Source organism: Procambarus clarkii, chromosome 13 (assembly GCF_040958095.1).
Source record: "Procambarus clarkii isolate CNS0578487 chromosome 13, FALCON_Pclarkii_2.0, whole genome shotgun sequence".
In the NCBI taxonomy this organism is placed as follows: Eukaryota; Metazoa; Arthropoda; class Malacostraca; order Decapoda; family Cambaridae; genus Procambarus; species Procambarus clarkii.
This window is the reverse complement of record NC_091162.1, coordinates 12,524,236-12,545,152: the sequence shown is the minus strand read 5'-3', so window position 1 is coordinate 12,545,152 and position 20,917 is coordinate 12,524,236. Positions and strand designations below refer to the sequence as shown.

At 40.4% G+C, this 20,917-nt stretch overlaps 1 protein-coding gene across 3 annotated transcripts in view; it reads right to left on the bottom strand.

Annotated features, from left to right (window-relative positions):
- LOC123757186 (cuticlin-3) overlaps positions 1–20,917 on the bottom strand; it is a 36,128-nt gene that overhangs the window by 5,334 nt on the left and 9,877 nt on the right. For all 3 annotated transcript variants that reach the window (XM_069323642.1, XM_045740644.2, XM_069323643.1), the window contains 2 exons: positions 7,086–7,131; positions 1,917–2,146 (listed from right to left, as the gene is read on the bottom strand). In XM_069323642.1, coding sequence (XP_069179743.1) covers positions 1,917–2,146; positions 7,086–7,121 — 266 coding nt within the window. In that variant the 5' untranslated portion in view covers positions 7,122–7,131. The remainder of the gene's footprint in view (positions 1–1,916; positions 2,147–7,085; positions 7,132–20,917) is intronic.

Sequence of the window (20,917 nt, the reverse complement as noted above, 5' to 3'; positions counted from 1 at the left end):
AAAGGGCGAATGTTTAATGTCCAAGCTCGGCTTAGTACAGATGGGCGTCATTAGGTGGGTGGGTGGGTGGCAACAGATCATGCAGGGGGAGGAGGGGCAGGTGATGTGGGGGTGGATAGGGTGAGTGGCAGTAGGTGATGATAGGGTAATAGGGTATGGAAGCAGGTGAGAGGGTTATTGTGGGTGGGAGGAGGTAAGGAGGTACAAGTAAGGGAGAGGAGGTGCCGCGGGTAGAGAGTGAGGGTGAGGGCAGTACGCGAGGAGTCACCAAGGACGACCAGTGTAAGGTGATGAGTGCTGGCGTGACACAGCCCTCATGCACAACGTTACGACCCGTGTCCTCGCCTCCCTCTAGGGTCACGCCTGCATACACACACACATGCTATTGTCATCTCTGTGTATTTATAGGTATATACATATACCCGTATCTGAATTTACCTGAGGGCCACCATCTATTTAGTACCCCCCCCCCCCCCCACGACGGGGACAGGCAGCCGGCGCTTTGTCAACCCCTCCCCCACCCGCACCATTCTCTCCGATAATTTGTTCCACCTGGATTTTTAACGGCAGTAATATCTTGGCATTTATGGCTTCGGCGGGTAGGTGGTTACATGGGTTTATAACCCTATGGATAAAAACCACCTGTTTCCTGTCCAACATTGTGGCTTGTTGATCTTAAAGCTGTTGCCCGCTGTATGTTTGTTATATCTTGCTGGTTTTTCTTAAAGAAGTGGTCTTGATTAATATCCTCCATTTTGCTCAGTATTGTAAACGCTTCTGAGATGCATCCTGTCATGTCTGGTTTGCATTGTTAGTCCTGTGGTCCTCAACCTTTCCTGGAGAGTCCACTTAGTTCTGGGATAATTTTTGTCACTATCTTATATTTTCTCCAACCCAGACACTGTACAGTACCTCTTTACTGCCCCCGTCATCCATCTAGTTATTTTCTGTTTCCTTCTTCTTGCTACGTACTTTTGGACAAGTTCAGTATTTTCAGGTATTTCTGCACACTACTTACAATTGGGGGATTCCGGGTTTGATTCCCGGGTAGGACAGAACTGGTTGGGGATGTTTCCTTTCATCTAATACCGCTGTTCACCTAGCAGTAAATAGGTACCTAGGAATTGGGCAACTGTTGTGGGGCTGCATTCTGGGGAAGGTCATGTAGTTTGACCTAGGGGGGAGACCTTGATACAGGTCTAATATATATAAAGGGTACACACGCGCACACACATACAGGCTTCCTGTCCCCGACAACGGAACTTATTATACACACAGGAATTTACAGGTATGCACACACCTTCGCATATACACGCATACAAGCACACCTGCACACACACATACGCATGTACAGGTATAAATGCACACTATCAAAAATGTTCAAGAAATGTCCAGGTATTATTTCATTGGGATAACATTACGCAAAATCCTTGCCAAATATTCCAAGTTTGCTAACTGTAGATAGTTTATATAATTTCTACATGCTGGCACTGCCTTCAAGTTTGTTACTTGCATACTCATAACGGCTGTAACATTAACAACAATTACGAAATTACTCTACTACGTACCCTTGTAACTTGATCACAGTTTCTAAGCCAACCAACATTGGTTTTTATGGTGCCTGACCCCCTTGTGTGGTGGTAAATATTTTGTTGGTGTTTACTAAACAAACTCTGTAACCAGTTTTAATTATTTTTAAGTCTTAGTTTTTAAGTTTATTTGTCAAATGTTGCTACTCAAACCTGAATCTAAATAATTTATATATATTATAAACAACAGAGGTCCCAGGACAGAGCCTTGAGGCACTCCACTTAAACGTTTTCCCACTCTGACTTAACCCCATTTATACTAACTCTCGTACATCATAAATAATTGTAATCAATGATTTATAATAGAACGAAATAAATTATACTTACGAATATTTCTGCCTTCCAGAATTTTTTTCCGTGATGTAGTTACAGGCGGGGTCATTAAAGTGGCCCTTGGAGTAAATAACGCCGGAAAAGACGCCATCAAACTCAATATGGACGGTCATGCCCGAGCGCGCGCACTTCACGTCTAGACGAGTCAGTGGTGGCATCATCATTGCTGGGCTCAGTGCCAGGGCCCGACCACTGCCCCCGCTGTCACCTAGTGTCAATACTGCCTGTGGGATGTAACCAATATATTTAATACAGAAATTACTTAAAAAACATCAGGAAGTCGTGACATTTTTCTCAAAGCTATTCGTGCATTTCGTGTTTGTATGTTATACCTCTTTACGAAACTGATGGAATTTCAGAACCGTTTATACAGGTTTTAAATTATTGAAGTCTGAAGATATAAGGAATAAAACACTAACAAATGAATGCGGTAAATATTAAACCACTATTAACATCATTAATGAAATGAAGCTTAACTCATCTGGCGAGACGCTTATACTTTATTTCCTTAATTAAATTGTGTACAATACAATGTTAAATTCATATTGTTTTTACAAAGGAAACACTACAATACACACAGCTGATACAATTTTCTGTAAGTAATGTTTCATATCACCACAGACCATAAACCATAAACTCCAAGCGTTATATTTTATCCTATCTTAAAAACTAATATCTTGTCTACTGAATAACCCTTGTGCCTACCTTAGTGCATTTTAATTTTCCTGCATTTTACGTCAATATTAAACATTGAAACCCTCATTAAATTCCCACTACTATGTGCAATAGTGTCTTTAATCCAGTTTGCAAGTACAACGTTTTGCCTACAAAAATAAAATATATGAATTTTATTCTTAATTTCATATATAGTTGTAGGGTCTGATGAATATATCTAGACAATAGTTAACATTGTTTCCGAGCAATAAATTTCCCTATTCCAGTAGCATGTAGCCTCATCCGTCCCCACGCACCAATGTCTCATGTATTTTGAACAATGTTTAAAGATTGTAAATATGTTTTCCTAAAAAGTTGCAAGAGAACAATACCCTGGGTTAGCATTGACCTCACACACCACCCCGGGAAAGCTTTAATAATGTTTGCCTTGAAACACTGTTTTGTGTTGCGCCATTCGCCCACATCAGGACAAGCGAAGCCTTGCCATCTCTGTAATATACCAGTCAAAATAAAATATACCAGTCAATTGATATTTAAGTATATGTTCCTGTCAATTAAATAACTAAAGCTTCTTGCCATGAATGCTGACCAACAAAAGAAAGCGAGAGGGAAAACTGCGAACACGTTAGGTTGGCAAGCACTTTCCCTCTCAGGCTAGCCAGGCGCACCAACCCTTCCCGCAGTACCTCCCAGATATGTTAGATTTCCAGTTTTATACTTTATCGCTCGTAATAAAAGTACAATTTTGAATGTTTTCTTTCATTTAGGGAGAAAACTACCGCAGTGATATATATGTAGGGGTCTTGATACGGCAAGAAGTCCTGTGTTATTTAGCATCACCGGTATTATTGCTGACGACTTTTTCCTTGCTTTCTTGACTGGTCACTTGAGGTTGTTAGTGGCCAGTCATGGTGGTTATGGGTACTGATGGGCGCCAGGGCTGGGGAGGGCGGGGGGCGGTGTGAGGACCAGTACTCATAGCAACCAGGGAACTAATGTTCACGGAGGAGGCAACTGCATAATCACGGATTAGACAAAATATCATTAACAGTTTCCTGGATAAACTGATGAATTTTGCATGCGAAGTCGAATATTTCAAAATATTAATATAAAACAGAGAGAGAGAGAGAGAGAGAGAGAGAGAGAGAGAGAGAGAGAGAGAGAGAGAGAGAGAGAGAGAGAGAGAGAGAGAGAGAGAGAGAGAGAGGACAAAGAGAAAATGGAGTGGTAAAAAGAGAGTATGGGAGGGAAAGAGGAGCGGCACCCTGCCTTAATTACAACAAGCAGAGGCTCGTTACTAAGTTGTTAACTCTAAGCAAAACCAACGCCCAGGATAACTGTCATCAGGCACAGTGCGTGCGCGCGTGCTTACCTAAGTGTGCACACCTAGTGTCTACGTGTACGTGTCTAGGTGTGGTGCATACCTATTCGTGCCTACATGGCTCCAGCTCCAAACCATGTGTGTGTGTGTGTGTGTGTGTGTGTGTGTGTGTGTGTGTGTGTGTGTGTGTGTGTGTGTGTGTGTGTGTGTGTGTGTGTGTGTGTGTGCGTGCGTGCGCTAATCAAGATGGCAAACACGTGCAAATCATAAATCAAAGATATGAGTTACCGCTCATGTTGCAATTCACTATGGAATCAGAAAGCAAAAAATCGCGAATATTAAGAAATAATAAACTATTACATAAAAGAAATACAAGAATGATGGATAGAACAACCAATACATAACAAATGATATCATTACGGCTGATAATTATCCACTTTTATATACCATTTGTATATATCATGGCTGATCTAACCGTAGCTGAGACCACTGGGATATGTTGACCAGACCACACACTAGAAGGTGAAGGGACGACGACGTTTCGGTCCGTCCTGGACCATTCTCAAAGCTCCCAAAAGAATCTGGCAATCATTTTATATAATAATTACTCGATCAGTCACAATAACGTAGCTGAAAATATGATGACCAAACCACACACCAGAAAAAAACCATGTGTACAATCAGTAACCATGGGTAGAATCAGAAGTCATGGGTACAATCAGAAACCATGGGTACAATCAGAAACCATGGGTATATAATCAGAAGTCATGGGTACAGAAGCCATGGGTACAATCAGAAGCCATGGGTAACCATGACTAAACAAGACGATGCAGAAGCCAAAGAGAAAGTGTGTTGGTCCACAAGCCCGCCTTCAAGTAGCCTATCCATGACAAAGGAAGTCAGTTTTCATCTCTTAAAAAATAGTTTACTTTCCACAGGACATCAAGGAACAACGAGAAGAAATCCTATTAAAAAAATGGAATAATTATAAACGCAAAACATACACAGTACATTCGTTTTATGAAAGGAATGAGCAGAGTCATGACCCCGACATGAAGAGTCTGTCCGCCAGGATGAATGATTTTGTCGTGTCCACCAGTGACGTCACGCCACTCACCAGATGAAGAACGTCAGGAAATATTTATGGTAAACGTGGGAAAACGAATGTTTGTATAAGTGGAACATGGTGGAACAGCTTTATATTATTATTACTGGATTCTTGTATCTTTGTACAGGTAGGATATTTAACTAAATGATATACTATTATATCAAAATATGTTATGTTATATATAATATAATACAGAGGGTGATGTGTAGCATAGTGATTAGCGCAGATGATGCCTATGTTCATATAACAGGAAATAGACATCTGGGCAGAGGTGTAAATCTGCGTATATACACAGACAGTGAGATATACAGCTGTGTATATATATACACAGTTTACCTTAGTAAACTATTCTTGCTTATTGGTCAGTAAGCAATTGTGGACGTCTTTAATAGCCCTCCAGAGGTTGATATACATTAATCCCGACAATAAAGACAGACATAGGAGTCAGTCGACTGTTGAGGGTAGCATCATGGAAGATGACTAATCGTTGGAAAGTGGAAGCTTGATTAGCCTAACTGGTTTCCTGTCCTGATAACTTGAAACAATTCAATCAATTTCTTATTGAAGTATAACATAAACGGTACTATGTGCCGGAATTTACTGTGTTTATAAATCCTGAATTATTGGATTAAAGTCATAAACAATAGAAATCGCATTTTCTCTAGTGACATTGGTACGTGCGAGCTTTGCCTAAGCTACTGGCTAGCAGGAAAATTCTGTCACTCTTGAATAGTAGAAACCAACAAGAGAAAGTTAGGATAATAATGAGGAGAGACAATTAGGAGAGAAGTCAGGTGGGAGAGGAGAGAGAGGTTGAGAGTGAGATAGGCTGGGAATAAGACAGCGAGAGACAGGGTTGGGCATGAGGGTTATCTTGAGGTTATCTTGAGATGATTTCGGGGCTTTAGTGTCCCCGCGGCCCGGTCCTCGACCAGGCCTCCACCCCCAGGAAGCAGCCCGTGACAGCTGACTAACACCCAGGTACCTATTTCGCCAGGGTGATGAAAATACTTACTGGTTTAACCGAGAAACTTCAACGACACACAGATAGTGATCTTCGTGGATTTTGTAGCGGCAGCTTGTACCGATCGAGGTACCTGATCATCGTCAGTTTTCAATTGTCGCCAGTCCGCCTAAATAACATCACACACAACCGGATATCTTTTAGAAGCTTTCGCTCCCGTCACGATAGCAGCGTTCTACGCGATCTTAACAGGTTACAGAAGGCGAACAGGACGATAGCTGTGATTATCCCAGTACCTGAATAGGCGCTGCTCTGTTATACCATCGACTTTCTCCACTGACAACCTGTAATGACTAGCTAGCTAGCCTATATTTACAAGAGTTCGTGAAGAATGCCTGTATTGTATCCTGGCTGACATTATCATAACACTGGGAATGTGCCGAGCTCAAACTGGTGGTATGCTGACATTGTAAACATGGTATGATGATACCGGTGATATACTGGCACTGAATATACTATACTGTTACTAGTAATACACTGACACTTTGTTTTCTTATGTAGGAGGAAGATTCCTGTGCCTGAGTATGCTATGCCTATACGATAGAAACTCTGACACGGTGACTATGTTACGCCGATACCAGTGATATGCTGACATATAATACGTTATACCTATATGGTTCATGGCGATTGTGTTCTAGAGAGAACTTGGCGCTGAAAACCTAACCGGTTTCAGTAAGCCTACTGGCCCCAGGCTTAAATTCTGACATAATAAAAGAACTGTATAACACCGGTAAAATACTAACACGCAAGATTTAACAATAACACTTATGGCCTATAAATAACCGACGTATTGTAACCAATACGTCGGTGTGCAACCGACGTATTGACTCGCCATAATTTAAATCGGTAATGATACCTTAGTTTTGGTAAATAATGTAAATAAGAAAAATACGAGGAAGAAATAGAGTAAAGCAGAAGAATTAAAACACGAAACTAAAGGGCGAATGTAGTACAATAAACAAAAATTCTAAAGATAAAAGATGAAAAACAGTCAAAATATTGAGCAGCAGCTAATGATTGGAAAAGTTATCTTACCTTCAACAGAAAATACAACGACACTGCCAGCCGCATGATGTATGGCCTGAAATACAATACATAATTAGTCTAAACGCACGTCATTAGGTGATTGCATATTACGAAGATTTGCATAATGACTAAGTAAATGTTGTTTTTGCTATAAATATTGTCATGATTATCTCCTGTACTTTGCCAAACATCGCAATCCGTTTAATAACATCGTTTATCTTCGCTAAATATTGCTATTTATATGATCCCCAATAATATTAAAACTTAACATTTCATAATGTTCAGTAATGGTCCAGGACGGACCGAAACGTCGTCGTCCCTTCAACTTCTAGTGTGTGGTCTGGTCAACATACTTCAGCCACGTTATTGTGACTCATCGCCTGTATATATATATTATATATATATATATATATATATTTTTTTTTTTTTTTAGATATATACAAGAGTTGTTACATTCTTGTACAGCCACTAGTACGCGTAGCGTTTCGGGCAAATCCTTAATCCTATGGTCCCTGGAATACGATCCCCTGCCGCGAAGAATCGTTTTTTCATACAAGTACACATTTTACTGTTGCGTTAAACAGAGGCTACAGTTAAGGAATTGCGCCCAGTAAATCCTCCCCGGTCAGGATACGAACCCATGACATAGCGCTCGCGGAACGCCAGGCGAGTGTCTTACCACTACACCACGGAGACTGCTAAATATATACGATACAGTATATATAAAGTTTAAACTACTAGAGGGTAGTGCAAGGCCTTTGTGTGCTGTGTGGACGAGTTATAATAATATACACCGAGCTAGGATGTATATTATTATATACATCATAGCTCCAACATGAATAACTGTTGGAGGTGATGTGTGACTGGATCAATTAAGGCTAGTAGCACTGGACAGGTGACCGCGTCCCCCACGGCTAGGGAGACCCAGGTAAGCCTAACAGGCTTCATATCCCCAACAGAGATACCACACCATAATAATACATTTAACGTTCACTACACAAACGGCTGGGTTATTAGAACCAAAGTAAATAATGGATGTTGTTGTAATCACAGAAACATGGATGAATGTTAAAATCAGATAACTGTTAGTGGAATAAATAATGGGAATACAATAGGCTGCAAAAGCAGGAAGCATTGGAATTTAACTGTATGAAACTTATGATGAGGAAGTTATATATAGACAATCAAACATGAACAACCCTACCCTCACCCACACAACCCTTCTCTCATCTACACCACATCTCTCCTACCTACAGCACACCCACACAGACCCTCTCTCGCCTACACCCACACAACCCACCCCTACACCCAGTCCATCATCCCTGGCCGCACCCCGCCTCGGATAATAATCAGGTGTGGAGTAGAGTTATAACAGCATACAGGAGGGAGGCGAGTAGCGGTCTCGCCCTCTGCCAACATCATCTGTGTTGATGACGACACACAACTTACTGTGGGAGAGGGGTGACGGGAGCTCGGAAGAGGGTGGAGGCGAGGAATGGAAGGATATGGTATAAAGTAGGGAAGGTTGAGGGATAACAATTGTAAGGAGCCAAGGATGTGGAGGGTTGAGGGAATGGAGAAAATCAGATGTTGGAGGTGGGAAAGGAAAAGTGAACGGACGTACGCACACACGGAATCAACACCGCCATTCAGACACATTAAACAAGTAGTATTCAGGACGCATCCCCTTCAAATGTCTACAAAAATGGACAGCGAATTTAGCACTTGGCCCGAATTCAATAATCGTTGACACCAATACGTGTCTTGAATCCAAAATGTGCTGTCGAACACCTGGGATTGTTGTTGCAGGAGTTGTAGGCTGAGTGGTAGTGTAATGGCTACTGTAGTGGGCTACATCGGCTTCTTAACTGCTTGTTGTAGTGAATAATACTGTCTATTGTAAGGGTGGCACTGGCCATTGTAATACGTAGTTTTGCTGCTTAGAAGCGCTCAGTGTCAGCAGAGGTAGTGGTTGGCGTAATCAGTTATATTGGGTGTTGTATGTAATACTGGCTATCGTAGTGGGTTGTGCTGGCTGTTATAGTAGCAGCTAAGCTGCTAAAAGATAATGGCTCTGAACATAATGAGAGAGAGGAGAAACAGAGAAGGGATAGGGACCGAGGGAGACGGGTGGAGTGAGGCAGAGCAGGAGGGAGAGGGAGAGAGGAGAGAGATGGGCGGACTGAATGCTAAGCGACAAAAAAGGGTTGACCGATGGCAGTAATTGAGGTGGTACTCCATTTGGACAAGACTGTGGAAAAGACACGTATGCTGTTTGTCTTTCTCTTTCCTCTCTCATTACACTGTACGGATTACATTCTCTTTCATACACACACATAAATGCAAAGAGCAAACCATTCATAAAAATCTTGACAGTCACACCAAACATTTGTACAGTATATTCCTAACATGGCAAGGTTCAAGGATACTACCCACGCATACCCCTGGTGCATATACGTGCTAGAGAAGGATAACGGAGTGGACGAAGATAGCGAAACACTGGGTCACGTGACTTTGGCACACTAGTTTTTTTTTAGTAAAGAGCATGGAGAGGCACAGGTGAAGCAAAAGTTTAGAAACGGGAAATATAGTTTGAATTATGATAGCAGGCGGGCTGTCCGCCTTGCTGACACGATGTTATGATAGCAGGCGGGCTGTCCGCCTTGCCGACACGATGTTATGATAGCAGGCGGGCTGTCCGCCTTGCTGACTCAACTCTGGTGTGGATGTGCTTTGCCAACACGGGTCTCGAGAAGCTTGAAGAGGGTGGCTCACTTTTCACTTTTAAGGAAGTAAAATTAAATGGTGTTAATGACATATAGTCAAACAGTTGGTTAAAGTATATACTATTACAACTTACATTATGACAAGATGATTGTGTAAAAAGAGTAATGGAAGATTTGCCGAAATACTACCCAAGATGTTAGTAAGATATCAACTCTCAATTTTAGGAGTACCAACATATAACGACATCTATACAAAAGGAGTTTTTATTTATATAACGCTTTTATGTAAATAATATATATATATATATATATATATATATATATATATATATATATATATATATATAATTTGGAGCAAGACATTATGGGAACGTACGCAAAAGCTAATATTGAATCAGATGACATGTATTTTATTATTGTTTTTTATGTCAATACAAGTATATCTGAATAGAAGATGACTGCTCAGTTATGCAAGAGAACACTCTTCACAGCACTAGTTACACATATCTTATATATGGGTTAAAGCAGCACCAGAATCTTTTATGGATCCACTGATCCATATCATTATAATATCTCTAATTACTAATTCTTAAGAATTCAGTTCTTAATGCTTAAAGTTAAAGATGTATTTTTTTAAACATAACTTTAATATCTAACCTTACTTCATGGTGGGGTTAAAAGTCTAGCTTTCCACGAAATTTATCCCAGCTATGAGGAAAATGTCAGATTTTATACATTATACAAATTATACAAATAGCGTGGGAATATACTCGTGTGTATCCATATTGACAGCCACATACATAGCTCAGTCAGTCAAGCAGGAGCCGCTGCCACACACACAGCCAAAACAAACGAGTACAGGGAGATAGATCTTCGGTACAATTGTGTTCCTATAGGATCAGAGACCCCTCGGTCCAAAGGGAGAGAGTGCAAAAAGGTTTCTCAAGGAAATGGTTTAAGGCTCATAGAAACAAGAGATCCCTAGAGCAGCGAGCTTCATTTTCCAGCGTTCATGTGTCGCGATCTAGAGGGGAAATGCCCACTGCATCCTCGGTTCCTGTCCAGCGTCGGAGGAGTTCCAAGAAATCTACAGCCACTAGGGAACAACCTCCTTTTTCTTTCCTCTTATGTTCACATTTTGTCACCAATCAGTTATGTAACTGTGTAACCTTGTAATAAAGTGTACAATAACAATAAAAAGGTGTGGTAGGAGATGCTAATACTCATACGTATTTAGTCAAACGACAAGTTTTTCCTGAATGCTCTTTATTACCTTCACGGAGGCTATGGATCTACACAATTGCACCAGAGGTGGTATCCCCTTTGTTTTTGTTTAGCATACTAGATCCTTAAATGATTATATAGCACCCCTGGTTACTATAGTGCGAGGAAAATGCTTAAAAGGCTTGACAAAATTTAAAACGAAGCCATGATGATCATCCTCCGATGCTCCCTAGGTTACTTACGCAATATGGGGAAGAACTCAATATTCCATGCGTCAGTAATCGTTAATATTAAAATTAATGGCTGAATTATATAAAGTTACTTAGATAAACCCATTCCAACCCCAGCATAGCCTTAAGCCAGACTGATGGCCAGATCACAGAGCTCTTCCCCTCTCGTAAACAATTTACGCTGATGCGCAGGCGATGAGTCACATTAACGTGGCTGAAGTATGTTGACCAGACCACACACTAGAAGTTGAAGGGACGACGACGTTTCGGTCCGTCCTGGACCATTCTCAAGTCGATTGTGACTCCACAATCGACTTGAGAATGGTCCAGGACGGACCGAAACGTCGTCGTCCCTTCAACTTCTAGTGTGTGGTCTGGTCAACTTACGCTGATGCCGCTGGAAGTGAAGTTGTGAAGAGAGACGACTTACACTCTTTAGACTGAATTGCTTGTCAAAATATTGCAATCAAACATGTACATGAATCCAAAACCCACACAGTAATTGTAAGCGACTCCATCATCTCTGAATGCACAAAATTTCTCAAGATATTACTGTAATATCCAAAGTGTCTAAATCAAGGCACCATTATAATAAAATCACAAATGATGAAATTAGAGTTTGTCTCCAGTGATTACATATTGGACTACGAATGCATGATAGAAATGAAGAGTTAGCCGAAGCCCAACTTCAATTTCCCTCTTAAAAGAGTGCATTGATTACCACTGGAAAGCATATCAGCAGCTTGAGGGCAGTATTATAACGAGAACTAATACAATTTAACCGACCCAAGACAAAATGAACGCTACACTAGGTATTCCATCTGTCACACTACAATACAGGAAGAGATACATATCTGTGGGTCTTCCGATAAGGTCGGTAGGCTTCCAGACATTACCACTGCTAGGCTTAGGCTAGGCTATAAGCACTTTTATTTTTAAACTATTCACTCTCTCTACATCAATATGTAATTGGATGTGAACAAATCTAAGAATTTAGACAAGAAAATTACTAATGTTCAAGAAACGTCTATGTAATTATGGACGACATATTAGCCAATTATTTGAAATATATCTTCAAGCTCGCACTTAAAGATATATTTGGTTCAACAATTTTCTTAACTGATGACCATACACTGTGCCCCCTGAGTTGAGATAATGGTAAACTCTGTAAATAGTATCTGAATACTGGAACACCATGATTTACTGTACCTGTATTCAAGATTGACCATGTAATGCTTTAGTTATGTAATATATGTGATGTAACTATACTTGAACTTGTAAAAGCACTTGTATCACCTTCTGAGGTCGAGTACTCAGTAACACACTAGGTTCTATAGTAGCTATCTTACCCTGTAAAAGTAAGAGACGTAAATATGTACGTGTGTATGTGTACATTTATGTGTATGTGTACGAGTGATGTGAAAACTGGTTAGTTACATTTCACCTTTGCAAACGCACATTAATCACATTCTGCTGTTGAATATTCAATAACCAACTGTACTATATGAAAGAGAACATTTCTCTAACCCTGATTATGTCAGACGGAAAAATGTAACTAACTCTGTCCACAGAGGACAATGGAAAAGTGTATATATGCTGCTTGGCATTGTAAATGTATGGCCACATTTATGGTAGAAACTAAAACCACAAGAAACTGCAATATTCACTAGAGTACTTTCATTAGACTACTATCCTTGTAACTATCACAAATTTCATGCACTAGTTCGACTCAAAAGTAAACTACTTAGCTTAATTTTAAGAACATTGGGGGTTCAGTTCGTGAACCATAACCTCTCTGCCACTCACCTACGGGATGGATATGGGGGTCTATAATAAAAAAAAATCAACTAGTGGAAGTTAAGGTTGACTTTACTCTCAGAACAGAATTTACACCGAAAAGGGAATATCCAGCTTCTCAAATGTGAAGTCGCGGAGTTTACTTTAGTCTTTAGCTTGGTTGGAGACTAAAGTATATTTGCTTGTTGCGGTTGGTCAGGAAGTCATTGGGGTGGCCTTAATAACCCCTTTCCGCGGTTGACTAGGCTTAAGCCCAACATTATACAAAAAAATGGGATGTTTGTCTTTTGGAAACACGGAGTCGCTTTCTATTTTGACCGATGAGGCGAGGGTTTAAATATTTGTACTCTCGGCTAAAACAGTCCTTCAGTACCGCCGGGGTTTATGTCCAATTTAATATTCACACACTGGCATATATGTAATTTTAACTGTTCTTAATTTGAACCTATTTTGCAATTAACAAAATTAAGCTATCAAATAATGATGGAGGTCTAAGAATAAATTATAGCAATAACAATAATAATAATAATGATAATACATCTGTAAGAGAGACATGAACCAAAATTCCTGAAAAATGGTTAGGCATTTTGGGTCTTACGAGCTTTGTCAATTTTGCAACCGATTTGTTGGGATATCACATGAGGCAGCGATCACAAATTTCACAGTAAGCCTCAATTACATATCATTTGGGCTCGACTGGTTCCTGGGTCCATCAGCTTGTGCATAACAACATTAACATGGCGACTGTGCCACTCAAAAGATTATTATAACTGGCATGTTAACTGAAAGATGTTATCACGCAGAAAACTTACATGCACAGGCTGCCTGTCTCCGACAAAAATAAATTACAAAATACAGACTGCGCACAGTCCCAACAGAGACTACAAAGGTACACCAGGTGACCAATACTGGTTTGGATATCGGTGTAGAAATGCTGGAGATGGAAAATGAGCTTGGAATCGCTATAAGAATTGATCAATCCACTGAAACCAAGATTCCCTATAACAATTCGAAGAATCGTATGGGAGAAGGGCAAAAATTGGCAACTGAATGGCGAAACAAAATTGGAACAAGCAATAAAATAGCAGCAAAGACTAGAATATATTGTCTTCACTACTAATTAGCAAAACTGATGAATCTATTGCCACCAGTGTCAGAGAATGCGAACTTGTTGCACCTTACTTTGCATGCATGATGCAAGTTACCAAGTCGGACCTTTCTCCCCTCAGTGCTTCCTTCCCTTACCAATTCGGCCTATCTGCCTGAAGTATTAAAATATAAATACTGGAGTTGAAAACTTCTCGATGTAGATGTTAGCAAAGCCTATAAATAAACTGTGTGAGACCCTACATTCTTCAGAAATATAACGACAATCAGAAAAACAAAGACAGCCAGGATACACAGCCACACCCGGGCTACACAACCATACACAGACTACACAGCCACACCCAAGCTGTTCAAACACAGCCACACCAAGTGCCATGTGCATACGACAAACTGAAACTGTTAATTTCCCTTTTGTTATCGAAGTGCTCTTCGACATGGAGTTGTCATATTTCTGCCACGGCTGCCACCTTGCTTCTTCCTCCCCGCCTCATGACAATATCGCACTGGGCACTTGTTGGCAACACATGTTTGCCACAAATATTGTTGCACGGCACATTGCGAAGGCAGGCACGAATGCATGATGGCAACAGTGACTGGACAGAGTGTGAGAGAAGCTAAATGGAAAGTCGAAGATGCGACCGTGGTAAATATTACACAACACCTCACGTGTTTTATGTTCTGCACTTTAAAATGGTATAATGTGCATGAATTTATTTATTAATATGTCTATAAACACATGTTTAATGAAGTAAATTAGATGATGAATATTAATAAACGAAAAAGTTAAATATATAAATATTCAGAATATATTAGAATTTGAACTGAAAATATTCGTCTAGTATCATTGTAAAATGGTTCGAGAAACTTGGCATAAAATGAAAGGTGGAGTCAGTTTATATCCAAAGGTTGCTGAACTTTTAAATGAATGAAAATACAACACTATTTCTGACGATAGCTCCTGAAACGACAGTAAGAACAAAGAAAATCTTTAAACCACAATTTGTTGAATAATATATGACTTGTTCATCGATTTATAAAAGGAACGTAAGAAGGAATAGTGAGAGGATTATAACCTCATTCTAGTTAAGAAAACAGAGAGAGAAACACAGGTCACCAACAAAGAAATATGACCCAGCGGGAGGACCAATGAGACGCCAGCACTGGAAGTGACGCAACAGAAGGTCAACCGGTTGAGGCTACAAGCATTACATCGGAGAAATGGTGAATGTTGCTTTAGGAATTTGTTAATGAATCCACGGTTAAAAATAGCTGAATGGATATGGTTTCAACTGCAAGGGGAGATAATTAGTGTCTTAACTGCAACAATAAATAACTACAATACACTAACAAAACATATATCATTTTAACTACAGTATTAAAGAATGTAAATAAAACAATGTAATTTAACAAAAAGAAGGGTTAAATGTCATTTCAGATACAAGACATCTGCACAACAGCTTACCGGGTTATTTAGGTTTTAAAATATTTTCAAATTACTGTCTGTATGTGGGACAGGTTATATAAGGTGATGGTGGTAAGACATCGTCGGGTCAGCGGCTATTGGTGCTGGGAGAGACAGAGAGAAAGAAAGAAACAAAAACACAAACGCAAGCAGAGAGATAGATAAACAGAGGGAGAGAGAGAGAAAGGATGGAGTAGGCTAGCCGGAAATGATGTGCACGAGGATGATAGGAGTACATGAGGCTGACCTGTAACGAGGCTCCTGGCATTATAACCGGCAGGTGTTGCCACACACACACATACACACCTAACCTCGCCACAACCCCGCGCTCAATAGGAGACCCAACACCAACATTATCTAGTTATATAAAATGAAGACGATGAATGAAATGAAATGTTCGGGAACAAAAATCCCCAAATTAGTGGCTATTGTGATTTGTGTGTGTAGCTATAACATCATGTTCGATTTAATTGGAGAGCTATAGTGTTAAACCAGTCCGTCCTCTCGCGTTGCCTCAATGGACATTAAACGATGTACTAAAACTCGCGAACCTAATTAACCAATCCACTTACAAAAAAGCGATTGTTCCTGAGCCGCTCTGATTTATATATAATATGTTACTAGTCCATTGGGGATTTTCACGTTAGTATGTGATGTAATTTGAGAGGACGGGATGACAACGCCCGTACCATCCTGGTGGAGTACAACCCTCTGCTTACATCCAAATTTCCTCGTGCATTTACCTATAACATGAACAAATCCATAAGGGCCTGTGACGAGGGTTTGAACCTACGTCACTACGTCAGAGAGGATCCCAGACGCTGCATTAATCGACTGAGCTACGACACAAAATAATTGCAACCGGAAGTTCTACTGACCTTACTGATCCGGTTGCAAATCTTTTACCATGTCGTAGCTCAGTCGATTAAGGCAGCGTCTGGGATCCTCTTGGACGTAGGTTCGAACCCTCGTCACGGCCCTTGTGGATTTGTTCATTTAATGCATCATGCTATTATGATTTCTATGTGTACCTATAACATCTTTCACACTTCTTACAAAAACTTGTCGTTAATCTCTACAATATATATATCAGATAATTTATATCATGTGTGTTTTTTGTAGAGTTCTTTTAGTCTCCGTAAGCCAACCATAAATCATATTTTTCTTGGAAGACAGTTCTTGCCGGCGTCGTCCCAGTTATGAAATAGTTATTAGGTTTCTTTAAAAGGAAATTACTTTCTCTTTCATGATCTAGTTATAACTTAATGTAAATTAAAGGTATACTATTTTTAAAGCTATTTAATACTATCATCATACTTTTCAATATTTAGACTGTAGTCAGTGTGTGTGTGTGTGTGTATATTCACCTATTTGTGCCTGCAGGATCGAGCATCAGGTCTTGGACCCACGTCTAGTGTGTATGTGTTTTACCAATCTTTAAAAATAGCTTGAATCTTATTTGATGTCCAGTTGTAGTTTTCTGACGTCAATCACGACATTCTCTTTTAATTCCTTTTTGCATGAATTCATTAACATAAGGGACAGGACTGAAAATGGAAGGAAAGGAAAATGGGGTGGGGAGATACGCATGTGCTGGTCTTTATTTGTTTATGAATGAGTGGATGCATATTTAGCCGACAGTCTCTGCATTTGTTTCTCCCGTCAGGCTGTGTGCCTAAATGTGACAATGTGGCCAAGGCCTGGCTGTCGTACACAGGTGGACCAGACCAAGGGGTCGACAAGGCTTGGCTGTCGTACACAGGTGGACCAGACCAAGGGGTCGACAAGGCCTGACTGTCGTACACAGGTGGACCAGACCAAGGGGTCGACAAGGCTTGGCTGTCGTACACAGGTGGACCAGACCAAGGGGTCGACAAGGCCTGACTGTCGTACACAGGTGGACCAGACCAAGGGGTCGACAAGGCCTGGCTGTCGTACACAGGTGGACCAGACCAAGGGGTCGACAAGGCCTGGCTGTCGTACACAGGTGGACCAGACCAAGGGGTCGACAAGGCTTGGCTGTCGTACACAGGTGGACCAGACCAAGGGGTCGACAAGGCCTGGCTGTCGTACACAGGTGGACCAGACCAAGGGGTCGACAATTGAAAGTAAACACAATTGTGCCAGAGGTATTTCGATTGCAGATACGATTCTGGGAAGCACATACACACGCATATATAAAAAGAAACGGCAAAACAGAGATAGTAACCATTAAAAAAATATCAATAATAAATAACAAAGATAATAAAAGTGGTAATAACACACACAGTTTTAATGGTAATGCTAATTAACAAAAGCCTATACAGTAATGTAGTGACTAACAGTGGGGCTGACCTACATTATCCTTCTACGGTGTAGTTAGAGGGACAGACATATACTAACTGGCAGTCTACGGTGTAGTTACATTGTTGGTTTGTAACAGGTGGGCAGAGGAACTGACCTACACTAACTGTCTGTCTTGCCCTCCACGTCTCCTGAAGCTGCTCGGTAATTACCAGCCTCCAGCTTTGGATCAGGGTGACTTGATGAAGTATCGAGAGAGAGAGAGATTGCAGAGCCCCGAGTGTCGACATACACGCGCTAAAACCGTCAGTAGTGTCAAAGCGTCATATGACAGAGTGCTGGGGAGACAGAACACTGCGAGCGTAGCTCTCATTCTGTAACTTCACTTAGGTAATCACATACACACACACGGTGTGGGTTTAAGGTTTATATTACCACTCTCCGGCTGTGTGGGTGTGAGTGAAAGAGCCGTAATGCCCTACGCCTGATTGAATTATGAGTAGAATAATAATAATAATAATAATAATAATAATAATAATAATAATAATAATAATAATAATAAAGCCAAATTAAGACGAATAGTAATACACAATATTGGCGAGAAGATTACGTGGGGTGTAGAGGACTTGGAAAATGTTTTATTTTTATTACATTTTATTATTTATTATTATTATTTATTATGTATTATTTACAAAGAGCCGTAATGCCCTACGCCTGATTGAATTATGAGTAGAATAATAATAATAATAATAATAATAATAATAATAATAATAATAATAATAATAATAATAATAAAGCCAAATTAAGACGAATAGTAATACACAATATTGGCGAGAAGATTACGTGGGGTGTAGAGGACTTGGAAAATGTTTTATTTTTATTACATAAAAGATCTACCAGATGGAACACAGAATTAGATGAACATGTTTGCTGATAATACAAGATAATAGGGAAAACAAGAAACTTAGATGATTGTCATGCCCATCAAGAAGACCTGGACAAAACAAGTGTATGGAGCATCACTTGGCAAATGGAATTTAATGTGAATAAATGCCATGTTACAGAATGTAGACTAGAAGAACATAGACCTCACACAACCTATAAATTATGTGAGAAATCTTTAACGAATTCTGATACAGACATCTAGGAGTGGTTCTCGATTGAAAACTATCACCTGAAGACCACATAAAGTACATCGTGCGAGGAGCCTATGCTACGCTTTCTAACTTAAGAATTGCTTTTAAATACATGGATGGCGAAATACTAAGGTAATTGTTGACGACTTTTCTTAGACCAAAGCTGGAATATGCAGCGCTTGTATGGTGCCCATATCTTAAGAAGCACATCAACAACCTGGAAAAGGTACAAACACATGCCACTAAGTGGCTCCCAGAACTGAAGGACAAGAGCTACGAGGAGACGTTAGAGACATTAAGTTAAACATGCCAAAACTAGAAGATAAAAGAAAAAGAGGCGATATGATGATCGCTATGTAACAAATAGTAACGGGAATCGATAAAATTGATATGGAAAAATTCCTGAGACTTCAAGCACATAGAATTAAATAAACTTCAAGTAAGTAAGGGAGGGAGGGTTGACAGTTGTAAGAGAAACAGAGGTGGGCGAGAAGAGGAGGCAGAGAAGCAGTCTTGCGAGACGAGGAAGGGAAGAAGGGATAGTGCGTTGTGCTCATATCTGAGGGGTAAGGGTGAGCTGATGGGTCTTAGGACGGGGGGGATGGGGAGGTGATAGGGGCTACGGAGGGGGGAAGGTTGAAGGCCAAATTGAAACACAATCTCTCCTCCGTGTTGCTATCATGGTCAACACCAACATCACCATTGACATAAGCCCTCAATAAAGTTACTATTATTGGTAGTATTGTATTATGATTATCATCACTGCTCAGGTGTAGCAGTACAAAATAATTCTCACCAATATGGGGAATGAATAAATACCTAATTGGGCATTCATCCACATTATTTCTTATGGTAAACTTCGTGTGTACCTGCCGGAGAAGCCTTCGAGGCCCGCTAAGGGTTATGCAGATGTAAATGGGATACCTGTATACTCTTAATTGCAGTCACATCTTCCCATCCCAGAGAGAGAGAGAGAGAGAGAGAGAGAGAGAGAGAGAGAGAGAGAGAGAGAGAGAGAGAGAGAGAGAGAGAGAGAGAGAGAGAGAGGGTGGGGGGGGGGGGAGGGGAACATGCTAGGTTCGCCTGAGAGGAGACTGGGTTTCCGACCAGCTAAAGCTGTGAAGGTGACCTCCAAATATATATACACACACACACACACACACACGCACGCACACACACACACACACACACAAAGTGTATATATGCGTGTATGTGTTAAAATGAAGAAGCAGAAGAAAACATGACTTCGGAAAATATCCTCCTTATAACAGGCCCACAATTTATCCGTGTTCTAAAACTCACATTAATACTAAACATTAAGCTAATCATTGACATTTGTAAATTGGCTGATAATGGTAATGATTAGCCATAAGCTAATCATACCACATTATTACATCAGTGTAGCACTTACAATAAGTTAATATGTATGAATGAAAGACGAGAATGAAAATGGGTTACGAAGACGGCAACACACAAAGTACTGCAAGAATTTTTATGGACAAGTCCAAAAAAATATGAGACATGCAATTCTGAAAATGGAAAGATAACGAAAATATATAGGGGAAAGAAAATGGACGGGGAACGGAGAAAATGGACATAGATTGAAGAATATAGACAAGAATAAGATGGAGAGGGAAGGCAGAATATGGGAGACGGGTAAAGGACCGAGGTACAAGTGACGAAAGCTGGCGATGAGTCACCAACTGTAAAGGTACTCGGTCAAGACTGCCACGTAAGGGAAGACCATCCTAAGACATATTAGGAAAGAGAAGAAAGAGTCTTTGGCGTGGCACCGTGGCTGATAACGTACAGATTGATCAACCACTCAGGCTAAACGCCGCTAAGTTTGGCCAGGATATGAATGGTTGACTACTTA